At 36.3% G+C, this 17,651-nt stretch overlaps 1 protein-coding gene across 1 annotated transcript in view; it reads left to right on the top strand.

Annotated features, from left to right (window-relative positions):
• The first annotated feature begins 690 nt into the window (after nt 1–690).
• Nucleotides 691–17,651, top strand: part of LOC100435001 (ceruloplasmin-like) — a 46,522-nt gene continuing 29,561 nt past the window's right edge. The window contains exons 1-6 of the mRNA XM_002814165.5: nt 691–845; nt 1,650–1,885; nt 3,638–3,850; nt 6,434–6,604; nt 7,292–7,534; nt 10,486–10,657. Coding sequence (XP_002814211.3) covers nt 691–845; nt 1,650–1,885; nt 3,638–3,850; nt 6,434–6,604; nt 7,292–7,534; nt 10,486–10,657 — 1,190 coding nt within the window. The remainder of the gene's footprint in view (nt 846–1,649; nt 1,886–3,637; nt 3,851–6,433; nt 6,605–7,291; nt 7,535–10,485; nt 10,658–17,651) is intronic.

Genomic DNA, 17,651 nt, shown 5'->3' with positions numbered 1-17,651 from the left:
TACACAACTTCCTAACTGGGTAGGTAATATTATCATTTTATAAATAAAGAAATGAAGTTACATAATTACACATTGCTGATAACTGACAGCGCTAAGAGTCAAACACAGGCTGTCTGATTCCAGGTTTTCTGCATTCTCTCCCACCTCACACAGTGTTCCTAGTAAGAAAACTCCCCAAAGGGAAGGGATCCTATAAGTGAATTTTGGGGACAAATCTGGAATATCAGAGATACCAGACTGGGGCCTAGATTACATGGATAGTCTTAAATGCTAAGAAATTTGAGAATAACTTAATGAAAGTCTTAAATGACAAGAAATTTTAAATTATCATCTAGTAGAAAAACTTGATAAAGGTAGCATTTCAAGAATTTTCCGGCAATAGTACGTAGAATGGGCTAAATAGTAAGAAAGTGGAGGCCGGAGACTACACAGGAGAATATTCCTATAATTTAGGAATAGATAATCATTATCAAGGGACAGTGGATGATGGGCAACCTAACGATCCAGTGTGTTGTGCAACATTTCACCTCACCTGACAATGAAATCCAAAACCACTTGGAATGCAAATTCTATATATGTTAATGAAGACAGATAATGTATGTAAATAGACACAAATGAAAGAAGAAAGCCTGGATTATAAAAGGTAGGCAAGCCCTACTCAGTTAACTTCTCCAGGCTCAGAATTTGAAAATGAAGGCGCTTTTACCATTGACCTTTCTGTTTTTTATTGGTTCTCCAGGTTGGGCAATAGATAGGCACTACTACATAGGCATTGAAGAAAGCATTTGGAACTATGCTCCTTCTGGTAAAAATATGCTCAATGGAAAGCCTTTTTCTGAAGACCTGTAAGTAATCCTTTGCATTTAAAAAGTTACTATCTGAAGCAAATTTGGTAATTGTTGATCATTGATGAAATGCTGTTGAAGACTTTCTCATGATTGACACTTGCAGGGCACATATGCCATTAGAACCACTTCGTTTGTTTAGCTCCAACATGGTATGGAAAAGAGGTAGTAATACAAATCCAAAATTGCTCTTTCCTGGAACGATCGCCACTCTTGTCTTCCTGACACGTTATTTTGCAGATCATAGCTAATTCTGTTTATCATTAATTTTGTTCACGTGATAAGGTATAAAACAACACTTTCCTTTTGATATGTGTGTAGCTGTTTTCTCGATTTTTCTCTTCAGATAATTGAGAGAGGGAAATATAGAGGACATGAGTGGATTCTGATTTACCACGGTTTAAGAGCAAAACAACTTAATGCTACCAACAAATCGACAAATCCATTTAAATGTGTAAACAGTCCTAAATCATGGGAACGGATCGACTACTTGAATGCTAAAGTAACCTTAAAGTGGCGTTAGAAACATAGACACAGTTCATTTTAAAGAATTTGGCATGTCTCTTAAACGAAAATGCCACGTTTTACTTACTACATTTGTATTTGATTTCTTCATTCAGTATTTCAACACTCTTCTCACCAATTACACCTGTTTTTGACTCCTATCACATTTTCTCCAGCCTCTGGGTTTTATCTGCCAAAATTAGGCTGTAGGGCTTCTGACTTTTCATTTTAGCTTATTTATCACTTTGTTTCTTTCCAGTCAACATTTGTTAAAGTTCTCTCTTTTTTGTTTGTTTATAGAGAATTTCTACAAGGAGGTCAAGCAAGGAAGAGCTTTGTTTTTAAAAAGGCTTTGTATTTTCAATATACTGATAATACATTTCAAAGGATCATTGAAAAACCATCCTGGTTGGGATTTTTAGGTCCAATGATTAAGGCAGAGACTGGAGACTTCATTTATGTACATGTAAAAAATAATGCTTCAAGAGCTTATAGTTATCATTCTCATGGGCTCACCTACTCCAAAGAAAATGAAGGTAAGCAGATCCTCTTTCCTGACATTCCTGAGTTTTGCTTATGGAGAGTATGAGCACATTGCATTAGAAAAAGCCAGGTAATCATGGACTGGTCAGCATTATGAGCTACATGGAGTTTAGAGTGGATGCAGACTCTACTTCTGATGTATTTAACGTTTATAACCAAGACAGTCCTTTTTCAGTTTCTCATCTTAATTGAGTGACAGCCCTTATGCAATTCCTAGGAAATAAAACACTTTTCCCTTACTCACCAGAAAAGAAAAAAAAATGTGTTTTTTTGTTTTGTTTTGTAGGAAACACTCATGAGCTAAACGTTAGGTTGGCAGAAATCCTATTCTGCCCCCACCTCATTTCCATTTCCTAGTAGATGAGGATCACCCTCTGGGAAGATATCAGTATCAAGAGAAATCACTACTTTCCACGCAGAATCTTCTCTCCTACACAGCTACAGTCACAGATACATCATGATTTTGAAAAATAGGGAAGGGAAGAGAATGCCAACAAATAGGATTTTGTGAGTTTTTGGGAGACAACAAGGAAAGCTAGGAAAAGAGAGTTTGGAATTGTCTTTAGTAGAATACAGATATTTTTTCCCAGTGTTTGAAATAAGGTTTTTAAAAGGCCTGGCATAAATCTTTAGAAAACTGGAATTTTAGGCCAACTTGATAAGAGTACCACCTATAGCATACGTGCTTCTTCCAACAGAGGCTCTATGATAATACAGGGCAGCGGAAATCCGATATGCCATTCCTTTCATCTGTCATCATTATTTTGCCATGTTACATGACCATCTTGCAATGATTATTGCCCTTTAAATATATTCTATGAAAAAAAAGAAAAATAGTCTATATTATAGACATATAATATGAAAAATGTTAACAAGAGTTTGCTTTATTTGTTTATTTTTTAATCAACTCTCAAAACTTGGACTCAGGTTTGATGATTCCATCAGGGAAGCATGAAGAAGAACTAGAAAACAGGCCTTGAATTAATCCTCTGGACTGAAACAGATTCAGGAAACTGGACCATGACTGGAGCCAGTTCCAGATGGGCTGCTGGGCAGGAAGAAAGTACAAAACAGTCAGTCATAATTTCTTCATGTTCAGTATGGAACAGGAGGGTCCCAAAAGAAGAACAGAGAATCAGAGGCTGCTCATGTTTCAAAGTCTTTTATTTAATAAAGGAATTTTATTCATAGTTAGCAGGATCCCAGCCATGAGGGGTAAGGATCTGAGGCAACATTTTAGCCAGAGAAGAAGAAAGAAAGGAGAGCAAGTGTCCAAAGTAAGAACTGAGGTAATAGTTCAGAGTAACGGCATGGGCCACCTTCGGACTGCAGTGGGCTACTTGGAAGTAACAGGGACAGCCTTGGATGCCCTGGGTCCCAAGTCTGACTGGCAATGAAGAAAATATGGAGGGCAACTCGGGAGTCCAGAGGTTACCTCTGCATCTGAGATCTAGGCATGTGGTAGGTGCAAAGTAAATATTTGTTGAATCCATCAGTAAGAGTGATGATAGTCTATTAATATACTGCCTGCCTCATTCCAATTTAGTCTAAAAACTGCGCCAAGCTGAGCATTCAGGTAGAAGCCAACCACAGGGGATTTAGGGAGGTAGGAATCTGGGAAATGGTGGGGAGAAATGCACACTTTTTGAGAAATACAAAATAGCTTAATGGAGGAAGCCCGAGTCACATTCAAAATAGTGTTATCCAATATGTACTGTAACCACAGTGCAGAATATGTTTTCTAGGTGCTATCTATCCTGATAATACGACAGGCCTGCAAAAGGAAGATGACTATCTGGAGCCAGGGAAACAATATACCTACAAGTGGTATGTAGAAGAACATCAGGGACCCGGCCCCAATGACAGTAATTGTGTGACAAGGATTTACCATTCCCATATAGACACTGCAAGAGATGTAGCTTCAGGACTTATTGGACCAATTCTGACTTGTAAAAGAGGTAACTTTAAAAAAAAATCTCATTGCAGTAAAAGAGTCAACCAGAATGGGTAGGCTGTCCTCTGCTCTCCTAGAGGAATTTTACTATCCAAGGCACTCCGTTTTCCTGCCTTAACCTTGGTTTTCCAGTCAAGAATGGAAACTTGCCATCTTGGACTCTGAGCACTAGATGGCAATCTCAAATCCAACCCTCAGTTCAACCAATAATGCAGGTTGGTCACTAGATGGTAGTCAAACCCAATAAACTTCACTTCAGCCATCTTCATTCAAAATTACTGCCACATTTTTGTGTTTATGTTTTAAGGTGAATCAGTTAGAATCATCAGTTTATTAATAATTCTTGCAAGCAGGAAGTTTTACTGATATGTTTCTAACTTGCAAGGGAATATAGAGTTTTGAAAATTCTGATTTGGTTCGTTAAAACAAGATCAACAAAGCGACAGCACTAGATTAATTATGAAGTTAATGAGCAAATTTAACTTCCTATGACAATCAAAGTTTAAATTTTAGGTGAACAAACAGCTCTTCACAATAAATATTTTAATAATTGCAGTTTCCTATGGCAAACACACATAGTCTCATGATTACAAATTACATTCCCTGGGAGATAACTTTTTTTTTTTTTGTATTTTTAGTAGAGGCGGGGGTTTCACCATATTAGCCAGGCTGGTCTTGAACTCCTGACCTTGTGATCTGCCTGTCTCGGCCTCCCAAAGTGCTGGGATTAAAGGTGTGAGCCACTGTGCCCGGCCGGGAGATGACTTTTTAAACCAACTTTGGAAGAGCTTTTTGCCTTTCTCAAAATTGCAAGGAACTCAACTGCATAATGGCAAGATAAAGAATATGTGTTTATTATATTTAACTTAAACATTAGCTATCTAGTCAGAACATTTCCAAACTTTCTCCCTTTTCTTTTTAAACAGTAAGATAACTTAATGCTTTGCATTCTCAAAGGCAAGTATGTGAACTGCCAACAAGCCTTCCTTGATTGGGTGCGGTGGCTCATGCCTGTAATCCCAGCACTTTGGGAGGCCAGGCTGGGAGGATCACTTAAGGCCAGGAGTTCGAGACCAGCCTGGGCAACTTAGTGAAACCGTGTCTCTACAAAAAAAAAGAAAGAAAAAGAAAAAGACTTTCTCACTTACAGTTATGTTGATTTATGCCCTATGGTTTTAAATATAAGGCTGATATAAAATATTTGGGACTGATAATAATTTTATAGAATATTATATTTTTATATACTTTTTAAAATATTATAACTATTTTATTTCCACTGTCCTAAGCACTTTTCTCTTTTGTTCAATCTAAGCGCACAGAGGGATCTTATCCATTTTGAGTCATTTGTTTCCATCTGTGGGTTAATGAGTCTGAAATCTGTAACTTTGGTTCAAACTCCTTTACTGATGGTCAGGCCTGGCAACTTGGCGTCTCTACTTGGGTGTTTCATTCGTACCTAAACACATCATATTCCAAAACCCGTCATTTGTTCCTGCCCTGAATCTCTCCCTTCCTTCTGTGTTCCCTGCCTTGGGGAATGGCCCCAGTATGCTCCAATTAGTCACTGGAGACAAAACCCTGGGTATCATTCTTGATACTGCCCTCTCCCTCATCACTTGCTAAATACATCAGTCAAGTCCTGCCAGCTCTACTTCCTACACATCACAAGGTCAGCTCACTTCTCTTCGGCTCCACGAACTCTAACCCAGTTCAGGCCACTGCCATCTTTTTGCTAGGATACCCACAACAGCCTCTTAGCTGCCCCACTAGTCTCTAGTGCTTCCCCTTTCAATTCATCTCCACTTGGCTTTCTGTCTGGGGGGGTGAAGGTGGGAGGATGATTCTGATTCTGTCACTCCTTAGCTTAAAATCCTTCAATGACTGCTGATTGTTCTGATGATAAAGTCCAAATTCCTTTTATCTTAATTGCTGGCTGGAATCTTCTCTACAGGTACACCCCAGCAAACTCCTCATCCTTTAAATATCAACTGAGGTGTCACTGCCTTCAGAAAAGATTTCCATACCCAAAATTAAATTAACTAGCTCCCAAACACTGAGCTCTTCCCTACTATAGAACTTTACACACTATAGTATCTTATTAATTGATGGCGTCCACCCTTGATTGTATGCCCTGCAAGGGTAGATAACTGTCTTGTTCACTTTTATGAGCTCAACACTTGCCATAGTACCTAACACATTACAAATATTCAATAAATATTTGTTGAATATAAGCATAGAAGAATAAATAAATTGGTATGAACTGAAGTTATCCTTCGTTTGAGGAAGCACAAATTTTTAGACTTTGAACAATCTCACGCGATAATGGTCATCAGATGCAGACACTGCAGAAAGTTACTGATTTGATGTAAAGATGAATATGGATTCTTTAAATATGGCTTCATATAGATAATACGCTTTTTAAAGTTTGTTGTAAACTTTACAAAAACTGGCATCTCACGTCGCAAACATTTACCTTTTTCATGTGCCCTAACAATTAACAAAACTAGATCGTAAAAGTAGTTGTATCTGTAACAATGGTTCTAATTAATGTCTACATGAAAAATAAGAAATGTGTTTTTTGTTTCAGGGACACTGAATGGAGACACTGAAAAAGATATTGACAGGTCTTATTTTCTGATGTTTTCCACAACTGATGAAAGCAGAAGCTGGTATAGTGATGAAAATATTCGTGCATTTACTGAATCTGGCAAAATTAACACTAGTGATCCCCGTTTTGAGGAGAGCATGAGCATGCAATGTACGATTAAAAGAACTTTCTCATACATAATATCTTATAATTCTAACTTCTATGATCGTATTCAGTCATTTCCCTTTGTTCAAGTTTATTTAGTTGAGTTTATATTTTTCAGCGTTTCACTCAGAGTATACTGGGTTGACATGCAAATGCAAATCACTAGTAAAGCCTGCTCATTTCCTAAGTCCCATAGCAAGTAAAGTTTGGTCAATATTTGTTTTCTGAAGTCTGATATTGATTTAAAATAGACAGTAAAAATCTAAGAAAGATGTAACTTTGAGTAATAAAATATGGAATAACAAAGACATAATTGACCAAATATTTTATGAATATGTGTTTTTATGCAACATAGAATTTTTCAGAAATGATGTCGTCATAATCCATCACCCTTATCCTTGCTTTCTTCTCTCATGAACTTAGTTTCTATTTTTTTCCCCTTTTCACTGCTTCCTGCCTTTCAGGAACTTTTTCTCCTCTTGCCTTTAAACCTTTGTGCTCCCCTCACTTCTCATCATACACAATGCATATGGACTCCTTTCCCATGAAACACAAATCAGATGTTATAGATTATGTGTGAGAACGATGTTGACATTGTGAGGTTTATATTAATATGATGAGGAAATACATAGAATTTTTACCAGGTGGCACTGATCTATCATGCCTGATTGATTAATATACATTTATTTTCAGCAATAAATGGATACGTCTATGGAAATCTGCCCAATCTCACCATGTGTGCTGAAGATAGGGTCAAGTGGTATTTTGTTGGCATGGGTGGCGTGGCTGACATACACCCTGTCTACCTCCATGGACAAACTCTGATCTCTCGGAATCACAGAAAGGACACCATTGTGCTCTTCCCCTTCTTACTGGAAGATGCCTTCATGGTGGCCAAGGCCCCCGGAGTGTGGATGCTGGGATGCCAGATACATGGTAGGGATCTATTACTTTTGCGTAATACAGAATCAGAGAACTTCCAAGGTCATAGCCCATTACAAATGTCTTACCTTACAAATGAAGAAACCAATATCCAAGAAGGTGATATGATTCCTTTTGGAAATAGTCAGTGATGGAGCCCAGGTCCCTGACAGCTTTTCATTCGATTACTTTAAATCCTTTTAAGTATATAGGATTGGGTTGTTGTTTTTACAAAAACTTTTATATTCATTGTGAGAATATAAACCCTGAGTGAGAACCCTGAGTGTCAGACAGAGCAGATATTATTACAGCTTTTTCTTTAATTGAGGAAATAAGTATCAAAATCCTATGGGAAGCAGAGCAAGAAATTATGCAGAACCCAATAATTCTAATTGATTACTCAAGTAAACCTCCTTATTTTTGTTTATTTCCCTCTCCAATCACATTTGCCATTTAATAACAGAATGGTCAGTTATGATGTTATTTATCTTTCTTATTCTTGAATATGACAAAACTCTATATATGATCACGTAAATGTTCTGTGTTATTTTTCAATCAGAAAACATAATTTTCATTAGAATTACAGAATTTAACTTTATTTTTTTGGTAGAAAAATGGAGTTTACTTCTCTGATGAAAACCTTTCTTTTTGTAAGTCCCGAACTTTGGTTAGTATCATGTTTCAATTAATTATTCAAACAACTAGATGACAAGTATTTATCAGGATTTTCTATGTGCTGCATCCCTCCCAGGGGTGTGAGAAAAAGAAGAACCACTCATGGCTATTATAACTCAAGGACTGAATTTAGTGATAAAAAGTTGTCTCTTGGAAAAGATGATCATTTTCAGATTAAAATATACTCAGCTCCACCAGTACTTCCTATCTACCTTATTCTCAGATCATACCCTCAAGCCAGTTTTTCTACCTCAACCCTGCAGAAAGACTAGTGTCAGCCCTAGACCAAGTGAAAAAACACCTCAAAGCCTAGTTGGCTGATGGGATCCCATCACTTTCTTCTGTTTCTCCTCTCTTTTTGTGTCCTTCTGAAGCTTTTCTGCGCTTTAATTTACTCCATTTTTTTTAAGTAATTACAAGAATATATGAATAGACCTTTGCTGGAAAGAAAGGTAGGAAGGAAAGAAAGGAGGAAAAAAAGTGGGAGAAATGGAAGGAGAGAAGGAGGAAAAGGGGCAGAAAAATAGGTGGAGGAAAGCAGGCAGAAAAAGTGAAAGAAGTCTAATGCAGTATACATTAGCTTCCAGCTCAAAAGAGCTGAGAGTTAAATAATCCAGCCGTTAAATTATTGGTAGCTTCAAATTGGTCGCAATGGGAAGTGCTTACACTACAAAAAAATTAGCACATAAATCAGAGTTTGTGTTTAGTTTTGGAGAGCTGCTTTAAGGACACATCATTAGTCCAATTCCACCCCACCACCATCTTAGCCACTGTAATCAATTTGTGCAAGTATTTGAAAACCTGTTCACTATGCACTTTCACACAACATAAACATGAACATGTAGAAATAAAAATACATAGCTATGTTTTGTGTTTTGTTTTATGTAAGTAGATCACACTGCATATAATATTCTATTGTTTTCATCACTCATATCAAAGTCTTGAAGTCTTTTTCCATGCATTCTCTATACATTTAACTTATTCTTTTTAACTGTTGCATAGTTTTCCATATTTTGGTTGTACTGTAATTTATTTAACCATTTGCCTACAGACAGATGTTTAAGTTGCTACTGCCTTTTTGGTTTATTAACAATGTTATAGTTAATACCTTTTTTTTTTTGTTTTTTGAGATGGAGTTTCCCTCTTGCTGCCCAGGCTGGAGTGCAGTGGCGCAATCTCAGCTCACCGCAACCTCTGCCTCCCAAGTTCAAGCGATTCTCCTGCCTCAGTCTCCTGAGTAGCTGGGGTTACAGGCATGCGCCATCACGCCCAGATAATTTTGTATTTTTAGTAGAGACAGGGTTTCTCCATATTGGTCAGGCTGGTCTTGAACTCCCGACCTCAGGTGATCCGCCTGCCTCGGCCTCCCAAAGTGCTGGGATTACAGTCATGAGTCACCCTGCCTGACCTTATTTAATACCTTTTTATATGTCTCTTCATGTATGTGAAAATATTTCTCATGACTCTCAAGAAGTGAAACCGTATAATGGCAGAGAGCTTTTTTTTTTTTTTTGAGTCATGCTCTGTTGCTCAGGCTGGAGTTCAGTGGTGCAGTCATGGCTCACTGCAACCTCGATCTTCTGGGCTCAAGCAATCTTCCCACCTTAGCCTCCGGAGTAGTTGGCATTACAGGCATACACCATCACACCCAGCTGATTTTTTTTGTTGTTTTTTGTAGAGATGGGGTTTTGTCATGTTGCCCAGGCTGGTCTCAAACTCCTGGGCTCAAGTGAGGCCGCTTGCCTTGGCCTCCAAAAGTGCTGAGATTACACATGTGACCCACTGCCTGCCAGGGCTTTTAATTTTAACAAATTTTGCCAAATTGTCTCCCATAAAGTCTATATTAATTTACATTCCCACCAATGGTGCTCTGAAATTAAAACGGAGGACTGATCTTCTCATGCCTTGAGTTTCTTTCTTCCAGCCAACTAGTTAATTGAATAAACCAACTAACTCATTAATGACTAGTAGTAGTAATTTCATATTCATGAGGGAAGATGTTCTTGGACTCTCAAATTCTTCTCAGTATGTAGGTACCATCTTCACATCAGAGTTGGTCCAAAGCTGGTTATTATTCTCTAATAATATATATGCCTTTAATATTCATTTTTGCATCCTGACTTTTGTACTTATTTCATACATCTTAAATTTTTCCATTGATGTCATACATCATATTTCTCAAAGAAATAGAAAGTCTCAATATTGTTGGCTAAAACTGAAAATATGTATTAACCAAGAAAATTGTCTTAATGTTTTAATAACATTCTCTATCTGGGTTTACTGTTTTTCAGAGAGTATGCAGGCATTTTTCAAAGTAAGTAATTGCCAGAAACCTTCAACAGAAGCCTTCGTTACTGGGACACATGTTATACATTACTATATTGCTGCTAAGGAAATTCTTTGGAACTATGCTCCATCTGGTATAGATTTCTTCACTAAAAAAAATTTAACAGCAGCTGGAAGGTAATGATTCACTGGTTAAAATATTTATAGTTAAATAATTAAGGTAATTGAAAAATTTCATAATCTAGTTACTTCTAAAAAAGATTTAGGCATCTAATTAAAATATACTGATAAAATAAATATAAGAAAATATTTGGAAAATTTTGAAGCCAAGGAGCATTGCTAGACAAAATTCTTCTCTAAATGTGCTGGCCGACAATGTAAAGGAAGATATACTAGTCATATTTTTCCTAGCACAAAACTTTAAAATGGATTTATTTTATACTTATGAAACATTTAACAACATAGCAGACAATGTCATCAATAACATTTTATTAAAATTTTAAAACATTCTTTGTGTGTAACTTATACACTCCTGCTAAGATCTGAAGGCATAATTAAATCATTGAATGTGATATCCTTAAACTATATTCTATAAATATTATGTATTCAGTAACACCTAAGACTATATTACCAATTGTTGTCTTAATAACCAAAAACTAACACTAAAATACATTACTCTGGCATTAGCATTTAAAAGTGGGCAAAAAGTTTTTCTGACAGTCCAACTGCCAAGTATATTTACCATACTGAGGACAGCAAGAGATTTAATTCTTCTGGCCTACTGAATGAAGACGCATGTTAGAACAGACAAAGTCCTAAACCCACCAGAAAATAACATTCTTTATGATACTTATTTTTCTCTAATTCACTCACAGGAATTTGAGAAAGCAAAGAATATTATGTCAAGTAGACATTTTCCCGTCTTTATTTTTAATTATTTTTTAATGATACATGATATTTGTACAAATTTAGGGGGTACATATGATATTTTGATATGTGCATATAATATGTGATAACTAAATCAGAGCATTTAGGATATCCATTGCCTCAAACATCTATCATTTGTTTGTGGTGGAAACTTTTCAATTTTTTTCTTGTGGCTATTTTGAAATATACGATATAGTATTATTAACCATAGTCACCCCACTGAGCTATTGAACACTGGGGCATATTTCTTCTATCTAATTGTATGTTTGTACCCATTAACCAACCTCTCTTCATCATCCATTACTCCCCCACCACCACCCCCACACATTCTTCCAAGCCTCTGGTAACCATCATGCTATTTTCTACCTCCATAAGATCGACTTTTCTAGCTCCCATGTATGAGGGCATATGACATTTGTCTTTCTGCGCCTGGTTTATTTTGCTTAGTATAATGCATCCCAGTTGCATCCATGTTGCTGCAAATAACATGGTCTCAGTCTTTTTTATGGCTGAATAGCATTCCATTGTGTATATATAGTACATTTTCTTAACTATTCACCTGTTAATGCACACTTGGGTTGGATTCCATATCTTGGCTTTTGGGGATAATGCTGCAATAAACATGGAGGTGTAGTTATCCCTTTGATACACTGGTTTCTTTTCCTTTGGATAAATACCCAGTAGTGGATTGTATGTTAGTTCTAATTTTAGTTTTTTGATGAAACTCCATACTGTGTTCCATAATGGCTGTACTAATTTACATTCTCACCAACAGTGTGTAAGAGTTCCTTCTCTGCAACCTCAGCAGCTTTTGCTACTTTTTGTATTTTTGATAATAGCCATCTTAACTGGGGTGAGATGATATCTCATTGTGATTTTGATTTCCATTTCCCTGATGAAGAGTAATGCTGAGCATTTTTTCATATATCTGTTGGCCACTTGTGTATCTTCTGTAGAGAAATGTCTCTTCATTTGACCCTTTGCCTGCTTTTTAATGGGAATATTATTATTGTTATTATTATTATTATTACTGTTAAGCTATTTGAATTCCTTGTATATTCTGGATATTCATCCTTCATCAGATGAATAGTTTGCAAATATTTTCTCTCATTCAACAGGTTTTCTTTCCACTCTGTTGATTGTTTCCTTTGCTGTGCAGAAGCATTTTAGTTTAACATAATTGAAATTGTCTATTTTTGTTTTTGTTGTCTGTGCTTTTGAGGTATTAGCTATAAAATATTTAGATCAATGTCCTGGAGTGTTTCCCCCATGTTTTTTTCTAGTCAGTTTTTATATTTGGGTCTTACAGGTAAGCATTTAATCCACTTTGAGTTGATTTTTGCATATGATGAGATATGGCCTCTAATTTCATTCCTCTGCGTGTGGATATCCTGTTTTCCCAGCACCATTTATTGAAGAAGGTGTCCTTTCCCGAGTGTATATTCTATGTTCTTGTCACTTTTTTTTTTGGAAGGTTAGTTGGCTGTAAATATATGGACTTATTTCTTTCTGGGTTCTCTATTATTTTTCATTGGCCTGTATGTCATTGGGTTCTCTATTCTTTTTCATTGGCCTATATGTTATTGGCCTATAGGATTTTTTTTTCTATTTTTGTGAAGAATGCTACTGATATTTTATAGGGTTGCCTTAAATCTGTAGATTGCTTTTGGTAGAATGGTCATTTCAACAATATTAATTTTGATCCATGAGCATGGAGTGTCTTTCCACTTTTTGTATCCTCTTCAGTTTCTTTCATCAGTGTTTTGTGGCTTTCCTTGTAAACATCTTTCATCTCTTTGGTTAAATTTATTCTTAGGTTTTTTGTTTCGTTTGGTTTTTGTTTTGTAGTTATTGTGAATGGGATTGTTCTCTTGATTTCTTCTTCAGCTACTGTGTTATTGGTATATAGAAACACTACTGATTTTTGTATGTTGATTTGTATCCTGCAACTTTATTGAATTCATTTATTCTAAGAGTTATTTTGTAATGTCTTTAAATTTTTCTATATATAAGATCATGTCATCTGCAAAAAGGAACAATTTGACTTCCCCTTTTCTAATTTGAATGCCTTTTATTTCTTTCTCTTGCTTGACTGCTCTGGCTAGGACTTCCAATACTATGTCAAATAGGAATGGTGAAAGTGGGCATCCTTGTCTTATTCCAGTTCTTGGAGGAAAGGCTTTCTGGTTTTCTCCATTCAGTATGTTAGCTGTGGGATTGTCATATATAGCCTTTATTATGTTGAGAGTGTAACTCTTATGCCTGATTTGTTGAGAGTTTTTGTCACGAAAGGATGTTGAATTTTATCAAACACTTTTTCTGTACCTACTGATATGATCATATGGTTTTTGTCCTTTATTCTGTTAATGTAATATATCACATTGATTGATTTGCATATGTTGAAACATCCTTGCATCCCTGGGAAAAAAACCCCACTTGATCATGGTGTATTATCTTTTTGATATTTGTTGGATTTGGTTTGCAAGTATCTTGTTGAGGATGTTTTCATCTATGTTCATCAGAGATATGTAGTTTTCTTTTTATGTTGTGTCCTTGTCTAGTTTTGGTATTAAGGTAATGGTGACCTTGCAGAATGAGTTAGGAAGAATTCCCTCCTCTTCAGTTTTCTGGAATAGTTTGAGAAGAATTGGTATTAATTCTTCTTTGTAAGTTTGGTGGAATTTGTCAGTAAAGCCATCCAGTCCTGGGCTTTTCTTTCTTGGGGGATTTTTTTTTACTGATTCAATCTCATCACTCAATATTGGAGTGTTCAGGTTTTCTGTTTCTTCCTGGTTCAATCTTAGTAGGTTATCTGTGTCCAGGAACTTATCCATTTCCTCTAGGTTTTTCTGTTTGTTATTGTACAGTGGTTCATAATAATCTCTAATGATCCTCTGTATTTCTATGGTATCAGTTGTAATGTCTCCTTTTGTATTTCTAATTCTGTTTATTTGTGTCTTCTCTCTTTTCTCTTGGTTAGTCAAGCTAGTGGTTTATCTATTTTGTTTATTTTTTTTTTAAATAAACTTTTCATTTAGTTGAGCCTTCCTATGTTTTTTAGTCTCTTTTTAACTGAGTTCTGATCTGACCTTTATTATTTCTTTCCTTCTACTAATTTGGGGTTTGGTTTATCCTGCTTTTCTAGTTCCTTGAGGTGCATCATTAGGATATTTACTTGAAATCTTTCTACTTTTTTTTGGTTTTGTTTTTTGAGACAGAGTCTTGCACTGTCATTCAGGCTACAGTGCAGTGGCATGATCTCAGCTCACTCTAACCTTCACCTCCCTGGTTCAAGTGATTCTCCTGCCTCAGCCTCCCAAGCATCTGGGATTACAGGCACACACCACCACACCCGGCTAATTTTTGTATTTTTAGTAGAGACAGGGTTTCACCATGTTGGCCAGGCTGGTCTCGAGCTCCTGACCTCAAGTGATCCTCCCGCCTTGGTCTCGCAAAGTACCGGGATTACAGGTGTGAGCCACCACACCTGCCCTTTTTCAACTTTTTTAATGTAGGTATTTATTGCTATAAAATACTCTATCAGCACTGCTTTTGCTGGATCTCAAAGGATTTGTTGGGTTTCCATTTTCATTTGTTTCAATAAATTTTTAAATTTCTTTCTTAATTTCTTCATTGACCCGGTGGTCACTCAGGATCATGTTGTTTAATTTTAATGTATTTGTACAGTTTCTAAAGTTCCTCTTGAATTCTAGCTTTATTCCATTATACAATGATATGATTTCAACGTTTTAAAATTTGTCAAAATATTTTGTGGCCTCACATATGGTCTATCCTGGAGAATTTTCCATGTGCTGATGAAAAGAATGTGTGTTCTGCAGCAAGTGGTTAAAATGTTTTGTAAATATCTGTTAGGTCCATTTGGTCTAAAGTATAGTTTAAATCCAATGTTTCTTTGTTGACTTTCTGTCTAGATGATTGGTCCAATGCTGAGAGTGGGGCGTTGAAGTCCTCAACTATTATTGTATTAGAGTTTATCTCTCCCTTTAGCTCAATAATATTTACTTTATGTATCTGGGTGCTTTGGTGTTGGGCATATATATTTAGAATTGTTACATTCCCTCACTGAATTGATCCCGTTATCATTATAAAACGACCTTGTCTCTTTTTACATTTTTGACTTAAAGTCTGTTTTACCTGATATAAGGATAGCTATTCCTACTAACTTTTGGTTTTTGTGTCTGTGGAATATCTTTTTTCATCCCTTCATGTTTAGTCTTTATGTGTCTTTACAGGTGAAGTGAGTTTCTTGTAGGTAGCATATATTTGGGTCATTTTAAAAAATTCATTCATCCAGTCTATATCTTTTAATTGGGGAATCTAATTTATTTATATTCAAGGTTATTATTGATAGGTAAGAACTTATTCCTGTCATTTTGGTAATTGTTTTCTGGTTATTTCATATACCCTTTCCCCTTCTGTTTCTCTCTTTTTGTTTATAATTGCAGTTTGGTGGTTTTCTGTAGTCCTTGAGTCCTTTGTCTTTCTCATTTGTGTGTCTGCCGTGCCAATGAGTTTTATGTTTTCAGGATGGTAGATATTATCCTATTGCTTCCAGATATAGGACTCCCTTAAGCATTTCTTATAGGGCCTATCTAATGGTGATGAATTTCCTCAGTTTTTGCTTGTCTGGGAAAGATTTTATTTCTCCTTCATTTTTGAAAAATAGCTTTGCTGAGTATAGTACTCTTGGTTGACTCTTCTTTTTTATTTTCAGTGTTTTGAGTGTATCATCTCATGCTGTTTTGGCCTGTAAGAGTTCTGCTGAGAAATCTGCTATTAGTCTGATGGGGATTTCTTTATACGAGACTAGATGCTTTTCTCTTGCTGTTTTTAGAATTCTGTTTTTTCTTTCTTTGTTTTTGACTCTTGACTCTAATGTGTCTTAGAGAAGGCCTTTTCAGGTTGATCTATTTGGGGATCCTTGAGTTTCCTGTGTCTGAATGTCTATATCTATCTCTTGTAAGACTTTTGAACTTTTCAGTTTATTATTATTATTCTTTTGCATTAACAGTGTTTGTTTTTTTTAACAAGGAATGAAAACAAACTTTTTTTTTTTTTAGACAGAGTCCTGCTCTGTCACCCAAGTTGGAAGGCAGTTGCATGATCACAGCTCACTGCTCCCTCAAACTCTTTGGCTCAAGTGATCCTTCCACTTCAGTCTCCGAAGTAGCTAGGTCTATAGGCACGTGCCACCACACCCAGCTAATTTTTTAAATGTTCTGTAGAAATAGAGTCTTACTATGTTGCCTTGCCTAGTCTCAAACTCCTGGCCTCAATCAATTTTCACAGCCTCCCAAAGTGCTGGGATTATAGACATGAGCTACTATGCCCAGCCCTCAGCTATTATTTTGTTGAATAGGTTTTCTATGTCTTTGTCCATTTCTTCTCCTTCTGGAATACCCAACATTTGAATATTTGGTAGCTTTATGTCACTCATATGTCACATATGCTTTTTTCATTCTTTTTCATTCTTCATTTCTTTCTCTCTCTCTCCCTTTTTTTTTTTTGTCTGACTGGGTGTTTCAAAATACCAGACCTCAAGTTCAAAAATTATTTTTTCAAGTCTGTTGTTGAAGCTCTAGATCATATTTTTAATTTTTAAAAAATTGTTCAGTTCTAGGATGTCTTTTTGGGGTTTTAAAAGTTGTATCTCTGTTGAATTTCTTATTCAGATCATGAATTTTTTTCTGATTTCTTTGTGTTGCTTATCTGTGTTCTGTTATATCTCACTGAGCTTCAATATTGTTATTTTGACTTTTTTTGGCATTTCATAGATTTCTTTTTCATTGGAATCTGTCACTGGAGAATCATTGTGTTGTTTTGGAAGTGTCATGTTTCCTTGCTTTTTCATGCTTCTTGTGTTTTACATTGATATCTGCACTTCTTTCCATTTTTTGTGGGGGGGTGGCTTTTGTAGGAAAAGAAACATTTTCTATAGATGTATTTATAGTGTGGATTGGGTAGGATGCTTTAACTTTGATTCTTGCTGCGTGCAGTCATGTGGTTTCTGTACCATTTCTTCAGCTGTAATCAGCATCAGTGGTGCTTGTGAGTTCCTTGGTGGCTTATGCTGTGTTTGTTAGTGGAGGTTTTGCTGGGGATGGGGATGCCAGATGGGACAGTCCTTGGGCCCCAGTGGTGGTGGCAGCAGGCTGAGTCTTCCCATCCTTGGGGCCCAGCAGCATGCACGGGCACTGGTGTTAGAGCATCCAGACAGGCTAAT

The sequence above is a fragment of the Pongo abelii genome, chromosome 2 (assembly GCF_028885655.2).
Source record: "Pongo abelii isolate AG06213 chromosome 2, NHGRI_mPonAbe1-v2.0_pri, whole genome shotgun sequence".
NCBI classification, from domain to species: domain Eukaryota; kingdom Metazoa; phylum Chordata; class Mammalia; order Primates; family Hominidae; genus Pongo; species Pongo abelii.
Note: the sequence above shows the minus strand (reverse complement) of the source record. Positions and strands in the feature narration are given on the sequence as shown.